At 52.3% G+C, this 16,505-nt stretch overlaps 2 protein-coding genes across 3 annotated transcripts in view; one reads left to right on the top strand and one right to left on the bottom strand.

The window, feature by feature from the left end:
* The window catches only part of Tmem38a (transmembrane protein 38A), a 17,157-nt gene extending 5,161 nt beyond the window's left edge, over positions 1-11,996 (bottom strand). The window contains exons 1-5 of one of the 2 annotated variants that reach the window (XM_026785227.1): positions 11,039-11,996; positions 2,862-3,018; positions 2,531-2,715; positions 457-544; positions 176-306 (exon numbers count right to left, since the gene is read on the bottom strand). In XM_026785227.1, the coding sequence (XP_026641028.1) occupies positions 176-306; positions 457-544; positions 2,531-2,715; positions 2,862-3,018; positions 11,039-11,162 (685 nt within the window). In that variant the 5' untranslated portion in view covers positions 11,163-11,996. The remainder of the gene's footprint in view (positions 1-175; positions 307-456; positions 545-2,530; positions 2,716-2,861; positions 3,019-11,038) is intronic. The other variant, XM_005359143.3, reaches the window with a different exon arrangement.
* A 112-nt stretch (positions 11,997-12,108) lies between these two features.
* On the top strand, positions 12,109-16,073 carry Smim7 (small integral membrane protein 7). The gene is made up of 4 exons (XM_005359158.3): positions 12,109-12,194; positions 12,282-12,323; positions 12,937-12,989; positions 15,964-16,073. The coding sequence occupies exons 1-4, from the start codon at positions 12,169-12,171 to the stop codon at positions 16,056-16,058; spliced, it is 216 nt and encodes a 71-aa protein (XP_005359215.1). The 5' UTR covers positions 12,109-12,168; the 3' UTR covers positions 16,059-16,073.
* Positions 16,074-16,505: the final 432 nt, after the last annotated feature.

The following is a 16,505-nucleotide window of genomic DNA, read 5'->3' as shown; positions in this document are numbered from 1 at the left end:
ACACGCACTCATGTGCCGCACACACAGACACACAGAACAACCCAAGGTCTGCACACATACATCACACACGCACTCATGTGCCCCCCACATGCCCACCACACAGACACACAGGAAAATGGAAAAAAAAAACACATAAAGGAATAAAGAGAAGTAGGATGTGTCAGGCCCAACTTACTGGTCCTGCAAGGGTCATTCCCTCGGCCCTCCACACCACACGGTCTGTCTGTCTGTCTGTCCAGTCTCCATCCCACTCCATTTCCTTCCTTCCACTCATGTTCTGCACCGTGGCCATGCACCTTTTCTAACCTGACAATTAGCAGTAATGCTAGGCTCTGGGTGGGGAGTCTTTTGTAGCCAGAAAACCCCTACTCGCTCTTCAAAACCCCAGTCAAATATCACCTCTGCAGAAAGTCTTCCTCCAGGGGAGGAGGGGCAGAGGCCACAGGGGGTACTTACAAGGACATGTGCAGGATTTCATTGGTCTCCGGTTTCCAGACCCCTCGAAGCAGCTGTTCCAGGTTGGACAGGAGGGCAACACCAGAGCCTGTGGGCAGGGCACCACTGAACTAGCTTGCCACCGCACGCCCCGTTTCTCCTAGCCTTGGTTCCCAAGGACACAAAGGGCCTTCTCTTCATGAGGGGTCTCTGAGTCTGGGGAAGACCATCCCTGACAGCTGGGGAAATGAGGCTCACAGCAAAGCCTTGCCCAGGTTCGTACGGCACAGTCGGGGCAAACCAGCAAGAAGCAATTGGATGTGTCCCCAGCCACAAGGGACTGTCTTGATCTCCCTGTGTCCAGGCGGGCAGGACTCTTAATCCTCCCTGGTTCATCATCACAAATGCTGGGATGACAGGAGCCCACCCTTACGCCCAGCTAACTGCTGTGATCTCACTTACTGAAAAAAATTAATAATTTCTTTTATGATTTTATTATTTATTTGTTAATTTTGTGTATGGGTGTCAGCATGCCACAGCTGTAATGCAGAGGTCAGAGGACAACCATGAAGTGAGCTCTCTCCTTCCCCTCTGTGGGATCCAAGGCTTGAGCTTACCTTGTTTGGCAGGAATCACTGTTACCTACCGAGCCTTCCCACCAGCCCCTACTACAGTTGTTTTATTACATTTATCTAGGTGTGGTGGCGCACACCTTCAGCTAGCTCTCGGGAGGCAGAGGCAGGAGAAGCTCTGTGAGTTCAAGGCCAGCCTGGTCCACATAATGAGCTCCAAGCCAGCCAGGGCTACAAAGAGAGACTCTGTCTGAAAAAAGTTACATATTACTTATACTTTTTGGGGTAGTGGGGAGTGTGTCCATGTACATGAGCAAACCGTAACACACGTGTGGAGGTCAGACGACTAGGACGACTCTCAGGAGCTGGTTCTATCCTTCCACTGTGTGGGTTCTGGGGACTAAGCACTCTTCCCCTACCCTATTATTATTAACTTCATTGTTACTGCACATGGTGTGTGTAGGTGCATGGGCCACAGAGCCCATGTGGTGAGCTGTGAACAACCTGTGGGAGTCAGTTCTCTCCTGTGTGGGTTTAGGAATCAAACAGGCCAACAGGCTTTTGCTGCAAGCTCTTTACCACTAAACCGTCTCCGTGGACTGTCTCACTGGATCGTCTCCCTGGGTTCACTGAACCATCTCACTGGATCGTCTCCCTGGGCTGTCTCACCGGACTGTCTCACTGGACCATCTCACTGGACCACCTCACTGGACCACCTCACTGGGCCGTTTCACTGGACCATCTCACTGGACCATCTCACTGGACTGTCTCCCTGGACCATCTCACTGGACCGCCTCACTGGACCGCCTCACTGGGCCGTTTCACTGGACTATCTCACTGGACCATCTCACTGGACCATCTCACTGGACCGCCTCACTGGACCGCCTCACTGGGCCGTTTCACTGGACTATCTCACTGGACCATCTCACTGGACCACCTCAATGGACCGCCTCACTGGACCGCCTCACTGGGCCGTTTCACTGGACTGTCTCACTGGACCGCCTCACTGGACCGCCTCACTGGACCATCTCACTGGACCATCTCACTGGACCGCCTCACTGGACCGCCTCACTGGACCATCTCACTGGACCGCCTCACTGGACCGCCTCACTGGACCGTCTCACTGGACCGTCTCACTGGACTGTCTCACTGGACTGTCTCACTGGACCGCCTCACTGGACCGTTTTACTGGACCGCCTCACTGGACTGTCTCATTGGACTGTCTCACTGGACCGCCTCACTGGACCGTCTCACTGGACTGTCTCCCTGGACCGCCTCACTGGACCGTCTCACTGGACCACCTCACTGGACCGCCTCACTGGACCATTTCACTGGACCACCTCACTGGGCCATTTCACTGGACTGTCTCACTGGACCATTACACTGGACCACTTCACTGGACTGTCTCACTGGACCACCTCACTGGACTGTCTCACTGGACCATCTCACTGGACCACCTCACTGGACTGTCTCACGGGACCCCTGTGGGGATTTTTTATCTTCCTTGTCATAGTTCTGTTTACCTTTGACCCAGCCAGTGGCGATCATGATGAACCACCCGTGGTGGTAGTGGTGGTGTGCATGGTGGATGCCCACGGCAATCTTCCGAACCCTCACCACCTCCTTCATGGCCACGAAGATGAGTTTCACAGGCAGGAAGCAGACACACTTGTAGAAGAGATCCAAGGGACAGAAGAAAATCAAGTACCTTTGAGGACAGAAGACCTGGGGTAAGGAAGAAGGATAGCCCAGCAGGAGATCCTGGGGAGCATCTGGCGACTGGGGTCCTTGCTCCTTTAACCTCCCTCCTCCCTGACCCCAGGCTTAGCCTTTCCAGGGCCTCCAGGTGCTTACCACACCGCAGAGGCCAGCAGGATGCTGGAGCTGTTGCTGAAGTAGTCAATGATGGGTTCCCCGAGGAGCAAGTCAGCCAGGATGTAACTCCCAAAACAGTGCAGCATGGCGCACAGCCAGGACGCCACCGGGTGGCGCCGGGACAGCTCCACAGCTCCTGCAAGGCATGGAAGAGTGACTACAGGAGCATGCCAACACCTGCAGGCAGGCTGCCTTTTTAACCCTCTGGGTGCTGGAGATTAAACCCAGGGCTTCCCCTGTGAAACCAGCTGCAAGCTGAGCGTGAGTTCTACCACCAAGGTAGGGAAGAGGCAGTAACGATTAGCCAGTACCTACTGAGGAAGCCATCTGAAGTCTCAGATGGGGTGAGGCATTTATAGGAAAAACTCATTTAATCTCATCAGGGACCACTGAGCTGGTAAAGGCACTTGCCACCAAACCTGATGAGCTGTGTTCCATCCCAGGACCTGCATGGGGGAGACCTGACTCGCCCCACACACAGAAGAAATAAAAGCAGCCTAGCATGGTGGTCTACGACTTAGGCAGATCTGTGAGTTCAAGGTCAGCCTGGTCTATAGAGTAAATTTTAGGGCAGCCAGGGCTACACAGAGAAACACTGTCTCAAATAAGTAAACAAATGAATAAATAAATAATAGCAATATTTGTAGATCTCCACAGTCTTTGTTAAAGGTCAGGCTCTATTCTTAAGTTAACATCATCCCCATCTCATAAAGCCACACCCTTGAGCCACCATTGGGTGTCCCCTGGTGTGACGGCTTATACTGGAGAGTCCCTCCTTTTCTGACCAGTTTCATTTGGTGGAGAAGGTGATCAGACCCCCAAGGGTCATGGACTGGGAAAGTGGTCCCCAAGGTGTTAGGATTAGAGGTGAGGATCCTTTAAGAATTGGGTGTAGGGTATGGAATTAGGTCTGGGATACCAAGGCTAGCCTGCTGGAGATACATCCTGGGAGAATGTGGTGGTTTCGGAGGCATAGCTGGGCTGGGGATCAGTGGGTAGCACGCTGGAGTCCTGGGTTCCACCCATAGCACTGTATAAAGTCAGTGTGGTTGATGCAGGCCTGTAATCCCAGCACACAGGAAGGGAAACAGGAGAATCTTAAGGTTTTTTTGTTTGTTTTCGAGACAGGGTTTCTTTGTAGCTTTGGAGCCTGTCCTGGAACTAGCTTTTGTAGACCAGGCTGGTCTCGAACTCACAGAGACCTGCCTGCTTCTGCCTCCTGAGTACTGGAATTAAAGGTGTATGTGCCACCACTGCCTGGCAAGAATCTTAAATTAAGGTTATCCCTCGCTACAGAGGACATTCTAGACTAGCCTGGGGTACATGAGACCCTGTCTCAAAGGGGGAAAAAAAAAGCAACCTGGCCAGGGTGGCCCTGCTGGCCTCTGCCACCTCTGCCTTTCCCCTGAGTGTCTACTGCCCTGTGATTTCCCACAAGGCCAAACAGGGAGTCTCCCTTCTAAACTTTCAGGCTTCAAACTGAGCCAAGCCAACCTTCAGTGCCGGGGATGGAACCCAGGGCTTCCCACTGAGCCATAGCCTCAGCCCCTGACCTCGTTTCTCTTTGTCAGCAAAGACATCTGTGTATTGTCATCACAGTGGAAATGAGCCAGCAAGACGTCTGGTCCTGTCTAGGCCGACAGCCTCCGAGTCTGATGAGTTCAATCCCCAGAACCCCACGGTAGAGAGAACCAACTTCCCCAGATGTCACCGAGTCTACACGTGCTCTCCACACACACGCACAAACACATACACATATATAATAAATAAATCATTTCAAACAAACAAAATCACTTCAAAACATAAATGCAACCTTTAAGAAACTCCACCCAGTGTGGACAAAACAAGGTAAATGATGCCATCTTTTACTAATGGCCACAGAGAGCAACCAGGGCAGGTGAGCGGCTGTGAGTCCGTGAGGACTGGAATTCAGATCCTTCGAACTCATGAGACCCAGAAGCTGGCGAGGAGGAGGCTCAGCGGGGACAGCTCACCCACCAAGATGGATTATGGAATACATATGGTGGGAAGAATGAGCCAACTCCCGCACGCACACACACACGCATGCATGTACTCAGGAACACACAGAAGCATAACCAGCCTTGTCAAGTGCCCAGGTATATACTTATAATCTCAGCTCCTTGGGACCCAAAAAGAGGAGGGGAGGAGAGAGAGAGGAAAGGGGACAGAAGAGGAGGGAGAGGGGAGGGGAGGGGAAAGAACACCCCTTCCTGCATCTATTTAAAGTACTGCTTCCCCTGAGAACTAATCCCAGAGCAGCTGGTGAGTCCACAGGGTCAAGGCTACTGAAGCCCTCCCTCCTGCCCTGCAGAAAAGACACTTGCATGTGCTTCTAAAAATAGCTGCCAGGGCAGTCTTATTCCAGGGTGTTTCTTGTGCCCTTTGGGACCATCCTAGAGACAGCTGAAGGGGAGGGGCTAACAGGCTTTGCTTCCTAAGCACCTCCTACGTAAAGTCTTGACCCCCTCACTCTGCTACTCAGGCCTATGTAGCCCTGAGCAAGTGTCTGCCACCAGCCTCCAGCCAGCCTGTCTCTTTGGTTGTCAAAAGGCAGAGGGATGAGCTCATATAGCCTTCAAGATATAATGGTTCAACTCATTATCTTTATTTATTTTGAAAAGATTTATTTTATGTGTATAAATGCTTGTATGTACATGTGTCTGTGGATCCTGTGAATAAGTACCTGTTGAGGCCTGAAGAGGGCATCAGATCCCTTGGAGCTGGATCACAGGTGGTTGCGAGGGACCCTAGATCCTTTGCAAGAGCAGCCAGTACCCCTATCTGCTGAGCCATTGCTCCAGCCCTCTTTATTCATTTTGATATGGCATTTCACTCTAATACAGGCTAGCCATTAATTTGCCATCCTCCTGCCTCAACCTCCCCACTGCTGAGATGTCAGGTTCAGTCACTTAGAACCTGGAGAAGCCTAGGCTCCCTGGCTCTATCAAAGATCGCCTACCAGGACAAAAAGAAATTGCTTAGCCCTTAGCAATTATGCCAGAGATATTCTGGGACCTAGCATGAGATTGAAATATCTGGGGGGTGGAAATTTCACACACCAGATAAATCCACCCACTGTGAGCTCAAGGAATAGCCCAGCAGTAGCACCTCTGCCTAGAATCCCCTAGTGAGAGGCTAGGGGTGTGGCTCAGGGGTGGAGCCTTGCCTAGAATCCCCAGTGTCTCCTGGTCCTTAAGATTAGTGGTTGGAGAGGCCTGCGGGGGATGTAAAAATTGCCCTCTTTATGGTTTTTTGGTGCTATTCCTTGCACAGACTTAGAACAGCATAGCTCAGGAGCCACAACCGAAGCCCCAAAGCTTTGTATTTTTCAGCTTAAAAAATAAACTTGTCTATTAATGGGTGCTGTAGCTCAGGGAGCAGAGGACTGGTCTAGCATGCCTGAAGCCCTGGATTCCATCGCCACCACACAAAAATCAGGCGTGGTGGCTGGAATCACTACACGCAGGACTCAAGATGATCATGAGTTTGAGGCCAGCCTGGGCTACATAGTGAGACCTAAAAGAACAATGAAGTCTGTTATTGTTGGGCATGTCTGTAGTCCCAGAACTTGGGAGATGCAGGCAGCAGAATCAAGAGTTCAAGGTCCTGTTTAGCTGTTGAGCAAGTTTAGTCCAGCCTGGGCTACATAAAACCAGCTTAGACTGGTACCAAGGACACAGCTCGGTTGGTGAGGTGCTTTCCTAATAGGCACCCAGCCTTGGGTTCCGTCTGCTGCAGGATGGATGCGGTGAGGAACACACAGCACAGCGGCTGGGGATGAGTTCTCACTTTAACAAGCAGCCCTGACTTATTTTAGTTCCTCCCTTCTAGAAACCATCCCCTTGAGTGGTATTTGGAACAAGCTCTCTTGGGCAGTTTTGGTTCGGTTCAGTTTTCTGCATCTCTAAGCACTCTGAGTTTTCTTGCAAAAGAACTCTCTGGAAAGCCTGACCCAGAAAACACCAGTCCCCATGTTCTTCTAGAGCCTTCCAAGTGCATAGAACCAATTCTTACTGATTTCCCAGACACCCAAAATCCAGATCTCCATATCACTGGACTACATGCCTGTAGACAACAGGGCAATGGGGTCAATTTGCCAATGAGCCCAAGTCACAGACAGGCAAGGGGAAATGGAGGCATGGGGGCCAGTTTGACTGTTGAGTTAGTGTAAGCAGACTGGTCCCACCTCAGAAGCCCTCACCTGTCCCTTTTGTTTCATGTGTATGTGTGTGTGTCGAGCATGTATGTTTGAATGGGGTGACGACACGATGCATATGCAGGGGCTTTGTGCACGTGCGTGTCTGCACACATGGAGCCAGCTTGTCCTGAGGACCCGATCTCTGCCTCCTGAATACTTCGCCATCTTTTTTATTTTATTGTTTGGGGGGGGCAGTGAAGACAGGATCTCTGGCTGTCCTGGAACTCACTGTACACACCAGACTGGTCTAAAATCTAGAGATACACTTGCTTCTGCCTGAGTGTTAGAATTACAGGCATGTGCCACCATCTTTGGCTGAGAAAAAGCCCAGGCTGGCCTACACTAAGGTTCTTTGGGTCAGTCTTGTTTGCAGAAATAACAGGTATGTGTTGCCTGGCAGCTCATCAACCACCTTGATTTCCTAAGGGAAGAGTGAAAAGAGCAGTTCTTGCAGCCTAATCTGTTATTCTGGGAGTCACAGGAACCTGGGTATGAGTCTCAGTCCCTTGGGACTTGCGGGCTCACTACATATTAGTTTACTTCGACCCTTGACATCCTGTTCCCCAAATATTGAAGGAGTTATTCCAGGTAGATATGCAGCAAACATGGGTGGGGATGGTCTTCAAATGCAAGCATGCAGGTATTCTGATTAAACCAGTCTGGGTTTTAGAGTCTGGGGATGGAATCCACGGTCTTCTGCACACTCAGCAAGAGCTCTACCAACAAGCCCCACCCCAGCCCCACACGGGGGGGGGGGGGATACTCTCCCACCCTCCCGTGTGGTGCTGCAGCCTAGAATCCCCCCCCCCCCCGGGGGGGGGGGGGATTCTAGGCTGCAGCACCACACGGGAGGGTGTAGGCTGCAGCCCCACACAGGGGGGTTCTAGGCTGTCCCTCTTGCTGAGTACACACAAATAAATGAAAATTAATCTTGCCAGGCTGTGGTGGCACACACCTTTAATCCCAGGACTTAAGAGGCAGAAGCAGGAGGATCTGTGAATTTGATGTCAGCCTGGCCTACAGAGTGAGTTCCAGGACATCCAGGGCTACACAGAGAAACCCTTTCTCAAAAATGAAAACAAAACACACACACACATAGATATAGATATTTTCCCCCTGAGAGCCAGCAAGATGGTTTAGCAGGTAATACTTGCCACCAGGTCTCATGACCTGAGTTCAATCCCTGGGACCCATGTGGTCAAAGGAGAGACCTGAAACCTGCATTGCCCTTTGACCTACATACATAATTTTAAAAAATTAATACAATTTTATTTTGAGACAGGATCTGGCTAAGCTGTCCAGGCTGGCTTTGAACTTGCCACCTTTCTGCTTCTGCTTCTTGAGTGGTGGGGTAATAGGTGGGCACTGCACTAGGTTGAGGCTGATTTTACAGGGTCTGGCCTCCAACTCAGAGATCCACCTGCCTCTGCCTCCCTGTACTACAAACCCTGGGTGGAAATGGACTTTTAAAAGACCCTACAAATCTGCTGTGCAGGTAAGGTTGAGAAACTAATGAAGTTCTCGGGAATAAATCCCAAACCTTCTGGAACATTCTAACTCCTACCTACACTTGCGGCACAGATGGTTTACTGTGAAACCCCTGCAGAAATATTCAGACAAGAATGGGCATGGATCTCATCTAGAATTCGAGCACAGGGAAGGCTGAAGAAAGAGGATCGTTGAGTTTGAGTCCAGGCTGGGCTATGCAGTGAACCGTTTTGTTTGTTTTTTTTTGGTGTTTTGTCTTGTTTTGTTTTTCTCGAGATAGGGTTTTCTATGTAGTCTTGATTGTCCTGGAACTCTCTCTGTAGATCAGGCTGGCCTTGAACTCCAGAGATCTTGAGATCCAACTGTCTCTGCTTCTCAAGTGCTGGAATTAAAGGCATGCAGCCCTAGTTTTGTTTTATTAAATAGGGGTTGGCAAGAGGGCTCAGAGGTAACAGCACTTGCTACCCAGTGACCACCTGAGTGTGATCCCCAGAACCCATGTAAAAATGTCAGATGAGAGCTGATTCCACAAAGCTATCGTCTGACCTCCATGACCTCTGTGGCACATATGTATCCACACATGTGTTAATAATGATGATGATGGTAACTGAAAAGATTTTAAAATACAAATAAAGGGGGCAGTGAATGGCACTTTGGGCAAAGATACTCACTGCCAAGCCTTGGGCTCACGCCCATATCCACACCGAAAGGACAGCTGCGCCACGTTGTCCTCTGCCCTCCGCATGCACATCCTGGAACACTCACCCCCATACACACACAATAAAAACATGAAAAGCGTTGAAAATAACAATGCTGAATCCCTCCCCCATTTTCACCACACTTTTTACTAAGCCCATTCTGGGGGCTCCTGTCTCCTCCTGGTGGACCTTGGGGCATGCTGGGTTCGGCAGAAGCCACCAGGAATTATTCCCCTGATGGGAAACCCAGTTTCTCCAAACGAAAGCACAAGTGAGAACTTTGCCTTGCAAAGCCAAGGCTCCCCAGAGCAGCTTTCGGAGACACAGACTCTTGTTTGTGCAAAGGGAAGAAAAACACAAGCCGGATGCCTCACAAGCAGCCAGCCCCTTTGCATAAGAGCATGTATTTATGCTTGTACGGACACGTGTACAAATTCACCCAAGAAAGTGCTTGAGAACAATGCATGCGAAGCTAACAGGAACACCTTTTTAAATTTTACCCCCTTCCATTTTGTGGGCCATCTTGAAGGTCCCCAGATTTAAGTAAACATTGCAGGCTATTTTTGTCACCTCAGAAAGAACTGATTTACATATGCGCCCTCAAAGGGTCCTACACTTTCCTGGAAGGAAACTATCCTGTCCCTCAAACTTGCAGGTTCCGTAGAATAACTAAAGCTACGGGAGCTGAACATGACACAGTGCTTCTGCTGAACTTGTGTAAAAATAGAACACTCCAGGGAGGCGCTGTCTGTTTATTTATTTTTGAGACGGTCTGTAGTCAAATTGGCCAAGAACGCACTGTGCAGCCCTGGCTGTCCTGGAGCTAGCTTTGCTATTCCTTGCCTCTCGGTCCTGAGTTCTGGCATTAACAGAGTGAGCTACATATGCCCTCATTAAACAGAGTGGGTGGAGGAGGGGTGGGAGAGAGGAGCTAGCTCTGCTGCTAAAGGAGCATCCACAAGTCTGACCACCAGAGTTCCATCGGGAGGCCCACGTGATGACCGAAGAAAAACAACTTCTGCAAATTGTCCTCTGACCTCCACACATGTCCAAACACACAAATAAATAAAAGTAATTAATTGGTTTTTTAAATCAAAGAAGTAGGGTCTATCCTCCCGTGACTCTTGAGAGCAGCCTGACCTAAAGTTGCCCTATCCTGGAACCGCTTCAGCTCCCTAAGTGGGAAGAATCCCAGGCCAGAGCTGGCCCAACCGACAATCGGGAAGGGAGGAGAAGAGGATGCCAAGAGATGCGGTACAGAGGGGACACCGGTGTCACTTTCCCCGAACTTGATCGCAGCCCCCAGCATGGCCAGTCCTTATATAGTCACTCGGCAGTCATTCCAAGGGCGTGAAGGGAGGTCATGGCAGCTGACGTCCAGAACATCTGACCTCGCCCGGGCAAAGCCAGCTCTTGCTTGCAACCTTCGCCACCATCAATGCCCCTTGCCCAAGTTCAAGTTCACGAAGCCTCGTCTAACCCGACTCCTAGCCTTTTTTCCAACCCCAACCCCACCCAAACCCCATAGCACCTGTCCTCCCTACAGTAAGCAAGCGCTCGCCTCTCCTTCCGTCCTACCCATCTGCAGCCCGCTTTGCACAGCTCCTCCATCCCCGGGGTTACCTCCTCCACCTGCGCGCGCGTGGGAGCACTCTGCCTCCTTCCCTATCCAGTCCCAGCATCAATTCTGCCTCCTCCGCGCCTCCATCATCAAGAGATGGACAACCTCTCTCCTGGGAGCCCCTACTCACCTGGCTCATACTTCAGGTAAATGATGGAGACGATGAAGTAACTAAGGTCGAAGACCGGGAAGAGCGGCACCCGTGAGAAGCTGAGCGCTAGCTCTCCCAGGCTCAGCGCTGATATCAGGTCCATGGCGTTGGCGGGTACCTCTCCGGCCCCTGGCCCGGTGCGTCCCGCCGCCCGCCGCCCGGGCGACTGCGCCCCCACCACTGAGCCCTGAGCGCTGCCAGGCACCGCCCCCGGCCAGGCCCCCGGGAGAGGAGGGGCGACGAGGCCGCCTGCGCCACTCAGCGCAAGGCGCAGGGCCGCAGGGCGGCCAGAACTCGGTTCTGCGCAGCCGAGGGTTTATGTCCCCTGCATCCAGCCCACTCGAGTGGGACTCCTGTCCTTGTGCAGCTGTTAGGACCCTGTCTCTCCTCCGTGGAACTAGCCTAATCCCGACCCCTGTTATCCCCAAGATGCCCGCCGATCAGATCCCCGCCTCGGGGGACCTCAGCCAAGAATTTCATGTTTTATTCTTGAGGAGCCCGTCTCTTCACGTGGATGTGCAAGTCAGGACCCCGCCTCCCACAAGGCGCCTTCAACCCAAACCCTCATGTCCTATTTGGTTTGTTCAGTGAGAATCTTGTCTCAAGAGGCTCCACAGAACTCCTCTGTGGACTCCAGCCCAGACCCTGGTGTCCCATAGGGTACACTGAGGTAGAGACCCATTAGATCCCATAGGTCAGAACCTCCACCCATCCTGTTCTGTATGGTCTGTCCGATCAGGACCGTCATTGCCCATTGCCCAAGGCCCTGGGAACAGCCCAGGCACGGGGAACACCCTGACCCGCAACTGTGTGCACTCTGAGCCGGCGTGCAGCCAAGGAGCCCACAAAGCCCGCACTCTGTCTCCGGGGTGGCTCAGGGATCAAGGGCACAATTTCCTCGTAGACGCGGCCAAGGGGAATCCACAGCGGGGACTACTCAGCACTCAACGTGAGCGTGCGTGCGCACCTCAAACTCCGCCCCATGGGTGACATCACGCTCCATCCGGAACCCAGTCAGTGTTGATTCGGTATTGGTTGCCTCGTGTGACTCTTCCCGCCCCTCCCCACGGCTTCCGTTTCCGGTTCGGGCGCCCTCCTCGGCTGTAAGGATGATCGGAGACATCCTGCTGTTTGGGTAATAAGAGTGAGGGTGTCGGAGGCTGGAGAGTGGCAGCCGGACGGGGCGGGGGCGGCCTTAGTGACCGTAACTATCCCTCCACAGGACGCTGCTGATGAACGCCGGGGCTGTTCTCAACTTTAAACTGTGAGTAGGCCGCGCTGGGCGGTGTCCCCACGCCCAGGCCCCGCCCACGCCTAGGTCACAGCCAGCCCCGCCCCGAGCGTGGTCCACGCCCCTCCAGTCCTCCTCTAGCCACGCCTCCGTGCTGCCTACCAAGGCCTTGACGGTTTAAATCTACAGTCTCTTGGCCCGGAGGTGGCTCAGCGGGTAAAGGCGCTTGGTGCCAAGCCTGAGTACCTAAGTTCGATTCCCGGAGCCTGCATGGTAGAAGCTGAGACCCGACTCCTGTGGGTTGTCCTTTGACCTCCACACAAGTGCTGTATAGCATATCACACTCATTCCTCTCAGTCACAAATTAGTATTAAAGAAAAGATCTGCACCCTCTGTTCCTGGGTTCTGCTTGCACCTCCAAAGAGCCTCATGCTCATCCCTCAAAAATATCTTTCACCGGCTTTTGGGGCCACTCTGATCCCCCTGTCTGTGGCTGCACACCCAGCTGTGATGGCTAGGCTGGTGAGTAGTGTCCCTGAGAGAGGTGTATCACTGCTTCAGGTCACACAGCGAGTCGGAGGTAGGTTCTGGCCTTCTGCGCTGGGTAACAGGGTCAGGAGACCCAGAGGTGTTTATGTTCCCATAGGAAAAAGAAGGACACACAAGGCTTCGGGGAGGAGTCGAGGGAACCCAGCACAGGTAAGCGTGCTTCCTGCCAATCTACATGGTCTGCTTGCTGGCCCTGTTCTCTCTCATCCTCTTCCTTCTACTGTTGAGACACCTGTGGAGCTGCAGGTAGCCTCCTAGGTGTTGGACTGGCAGGGGTGCCGTGCCTTGCTCATCACCTTTATTGCGTGCCCACCACATCCCATCCAGAGGGTGTCACAGGGTGACAGGAGGGTGGCGGAGGCCCTCTGAGTGACCAGTCATGGTGGAACAAAGCCTGAGGCTGGAAGGAGCAGGAGGCAAGAGTCGGAATTGGAAACAGGGTTTTCCTTTGCTTTTTTCTACCTTTTTTGGAGGCACAGTCTCTTGTGTGCTGGGCTGGTGTCAGTTTTACTTGTAGCCTGAAATAGCCTCAAACTCCCGGTCCTCCTGTCTCTACTTCCTGAGTGCTGGGGTTGCAGGGCCCTGTCACCGCTCCTGGATTATCAGGTGCTGGAAATGGAACCCAGGGTTCAGTGCGTGCTGGGGAAACCCCTTTATCTACCTACCCTCCCATCTACCCACCTACCCTCCCACCCGTCCACCTTCCTACCTACCCCTCCACCTACCCTCTCAGCCACTCACCTTCCCACCCATCCCCTACCCCTCCACCCACCCACCCATCTGTCTACCCTCCCAGAAATGGTCAGACTGTGGGCCCTCTGGAGCCTCTGCCTTCTCCCGCATGTGGTCGCAGTGGCCTCCTCCCGCGTGTGGTCGCAGTGGCCTCCTCCCGCGTGTGGTCGCAGTGGCCTCCTCCCGCCTTGCTCCTCCTGCCCTCCCCTTTCCCGCACCCATGCCCTGTGTGTGAGGGAGTGCTCATGATGTCATGCAGAGGACAGCTGCAGAAGTCCATTTTCTCTTTCTGTCATGAGGGTCCCAGGCATCAAACTCAGGTCACTCTGTGGGGGTCTTCTTCCACCTGCTGCTAGGGATGGGACTGACCTCAGGTTCCAGCTTTGGTGGCACGTCCCTTTACCCACTAAGCCGTCTGACCCGTGTGGCTGCATTTCTATGAGCACACGAGCCAGGCCCTGGCTATCATCCTAGCCATGCATTCATACAGGAGGATGTGTGCACAGGCTGACAGTACAGGATTGGTCAGAGCACCCTTACAGAAGGGCGGGGCCACGCGTGTGCAGCTCCTCGGGTGGGTCCCCTCTGCAGATATGCACTTGCAGTCACTTCTCCTGTGCCTCTTTCCCTCAATACCTGAGCCTTCTCATTGGCTGCCTAAGAGATTGACAGACATATGTCCCAGTTATCCTGGAGCGTTTCTGGGCAGGTATACATGTCTTGTTTTCCCTGTGTGTCTGAACTGAGGAACCAGGGCCTGGCCCAGTCTCCCGTCCTGTTTGTGAGGAGCAGTCTTAAGTTTTTCTTGTTTTATGAGAAATGCGCGCGCACACACACACACACACACACACACACACACACACACACACACCTGTGCTGTAGCTGATGTCTGGTCACCAGGTTGGCATGTGAACACCTTAACCCACTGAGCCACCCCGCCAGCCTGGTACAAAGGTTTGGGCTTTGCTCACGGGTGCTTTCTAAACATCTCTCCTAGTGTCTGTCCCTGTCGCAGTGGTGCGGTAGCAGACGACACTGGAGACGGACAAATGGTGCTGCTGGCTGCTAAGCGGGTGCCATGGGAACCCGCACACAGTGAGAAGAGCAGGACAAGGGTGGCAGGTCGCTGCCAACGGTTCCAACCTTGCTTGCCAGGTGTTCACAGACAGCCCTTGCCTGCAGGTGGTGCCCTGGGATCACCCCATAGATAACCTAATCAGCAGTTATTTTGATTCTGGAGAAACAAGGAGGATGGTTGACTTCAGACCTTGAAGAAGTTTCTAGAAAGTCAGTCTCTGGGCTCACTTTGTTGTTTTGATTTTTTTGAGGCAAGAGCTCATAATATAGCCCAGGATGCTCAAACTTGGCAAACCTGGTGAGGGCTAGAGTTACAGACAGGTGCCACTGTGCCCGAGTGTCATTTTTGTGTCTCACATAATATGTTTTTTCTATTTTCCCCCCACTTGAGATGTGAAATTATTGCCGGGTCATAAAAACAGTGAGTTGGGCATGGTGGCACACACCTGTCCTCCCAGCGCTTAAGGAGGATCAGGACCTCAAGGTCATCCTCAGCTACATAGTGAGTTCAAGGCTAGCCTGGGCTACATGGTACTTACTCTGTCTCCAAAAAACAAAGCAAAGCAAAACAAGACAAAACTCAGCTAAAAATCAGGACAGGTGATGGGCCTCTGAGGTCTTACTTGGTGGGGGCTGAGCAGGCAGTGTGGAGGCAGTTCAGACTCCGAGCCAGCCTCAGCCCTGGAGAGACCTAGTCTCAAAGCCTAACCTACAGAGGCTACTGAGATGGTCCAGCCAGCAAAGGCAGTTGCCACCAATCCTGATGGTGTGAGTTCAATCCCCAGGTTTCTCACTGTAGGAGAGATTTGACCCCTTGTCTGCCCTCTGACTTGAACATGCCTTACTGTGTTTAAAAAAAAAAAAGGTCAACATTTTAGCTGGTGGTGGCACATACCTTTAGTCCCAGCACTCAGGAGGCAGAAGCAGGCGGATCTCAGTGAGTTAAGACGAGCCCAGTCTACAGAGGGAGTTCCAGGACCACACGTACTACACTGAGAAACCCTGTCTTGAAAAATCTAAATTAAATATTAAATGAATGAAAAGTCAGCATTTTAAAAAATCAACAAAACAACCAAGTAGGCAAACAAGAGTGGTGGCAGGTGCTGGGTTTATGCTGTGCTGTGGACCCAGAGCTGGCAAATTCTCAGTCTAGCAAACCTGGACCTGATAACTAGAGCCCACGTCCCAGGACAGACTCTTACTAGACTTAAGTCACGTGCCTTTTCTAGCACCAGTCAGAGTCTTTGGAACTGCCACCGTTTGGATAGCAGTGAGCAGGGAGATGGCCTTCTGAACATGCTTTCTGGCTTTACAGGAGACAACATCCGGGAGTTCTTACTGAGCCTGCGTTACTTCCGGATCTTCATCGCCCTGTGGAATGTGTTCATGATGCTCTGCATGATTGTGTGAGTCCCGCCCTGCTCGGTGCTCGTCGGTTCTCTCTTCCCATCGTGTGGGTCTCGGGAATCCATCTCAGGTTGTCAGACTTGGCAGCAGGTGCCCACTGATGCGTGTTGCCAACCCCTGGGTGACTTGTGAGGGTGCTGGGTCTCTGCCAGGCTGCTTGTAACAAAGTTGGAGTGTGGGCTCCAGGTCCCACCTGTCCATGTTTGTCCCATTCCTGCTGCTTGTGTTAACCTATAGTGGGTGGTGGCTCTCATGTTCAGCAGGCTGTGGACTCCTTTCTCAAAGGCCTTGGTAGAAGCCATCAGGAACTGTCACAATTGGCTTCTGTTTTATGGCCACTCTCTTAGATTTGATTTATTTATTTGGTTTTTTTTAAGACAGAATCTCACTATGTAGACCTGGCTGGCCCGGAACTCGCTCTGTAGACCAGGTTGGCCTGGAACTCACAGA

Source organism: Microtus ochrogaster, linkage group LG1 (assembly GCF_000317375.1).
Source record: "Microtus ochrogaster isolate Prairie Vole_2 linkage group LG1, MicOch1.0, whole genome shotgun sequence".
Classification (NCBI taxonomy): Eukaryota; Metazoa; Chordata; class Mammalia; order Rodentia; family Cricetidae; genus Microtus; species Microtus ochrogaster.
The sequence above is the reverse complement of the archived record's forward strand: the minus strand, read 5'-3'. Positions and strand labels throughout refer to the sequence as shown.

What these genes read in the sequence shown, in the direction of transcription:
- Smim7 (XM_005359158.3), top strand. Translation starts at nt 12,169, where the DNA reads ATGATCGGAGACATCCTGCTGTTTGG. An exon ending in GGAGACATCCTGCTGTTTGG is followed by an intron (nt 12,195 to 12,281) that starts GTAATAAGAGTG and finishes ATCCCTCCACAG; the next exon opens with GACGCTGCTGATGAACGCCG. An exon ending in GCTGTTCTCAACTTTAAACT is followed by an intron (nt 12,324 to 12,936) that starts GTGAGTAGGCCG and finishes ATGTTCCCATAG; the next exon opens with GAAAAAGAAGGACACACAAG.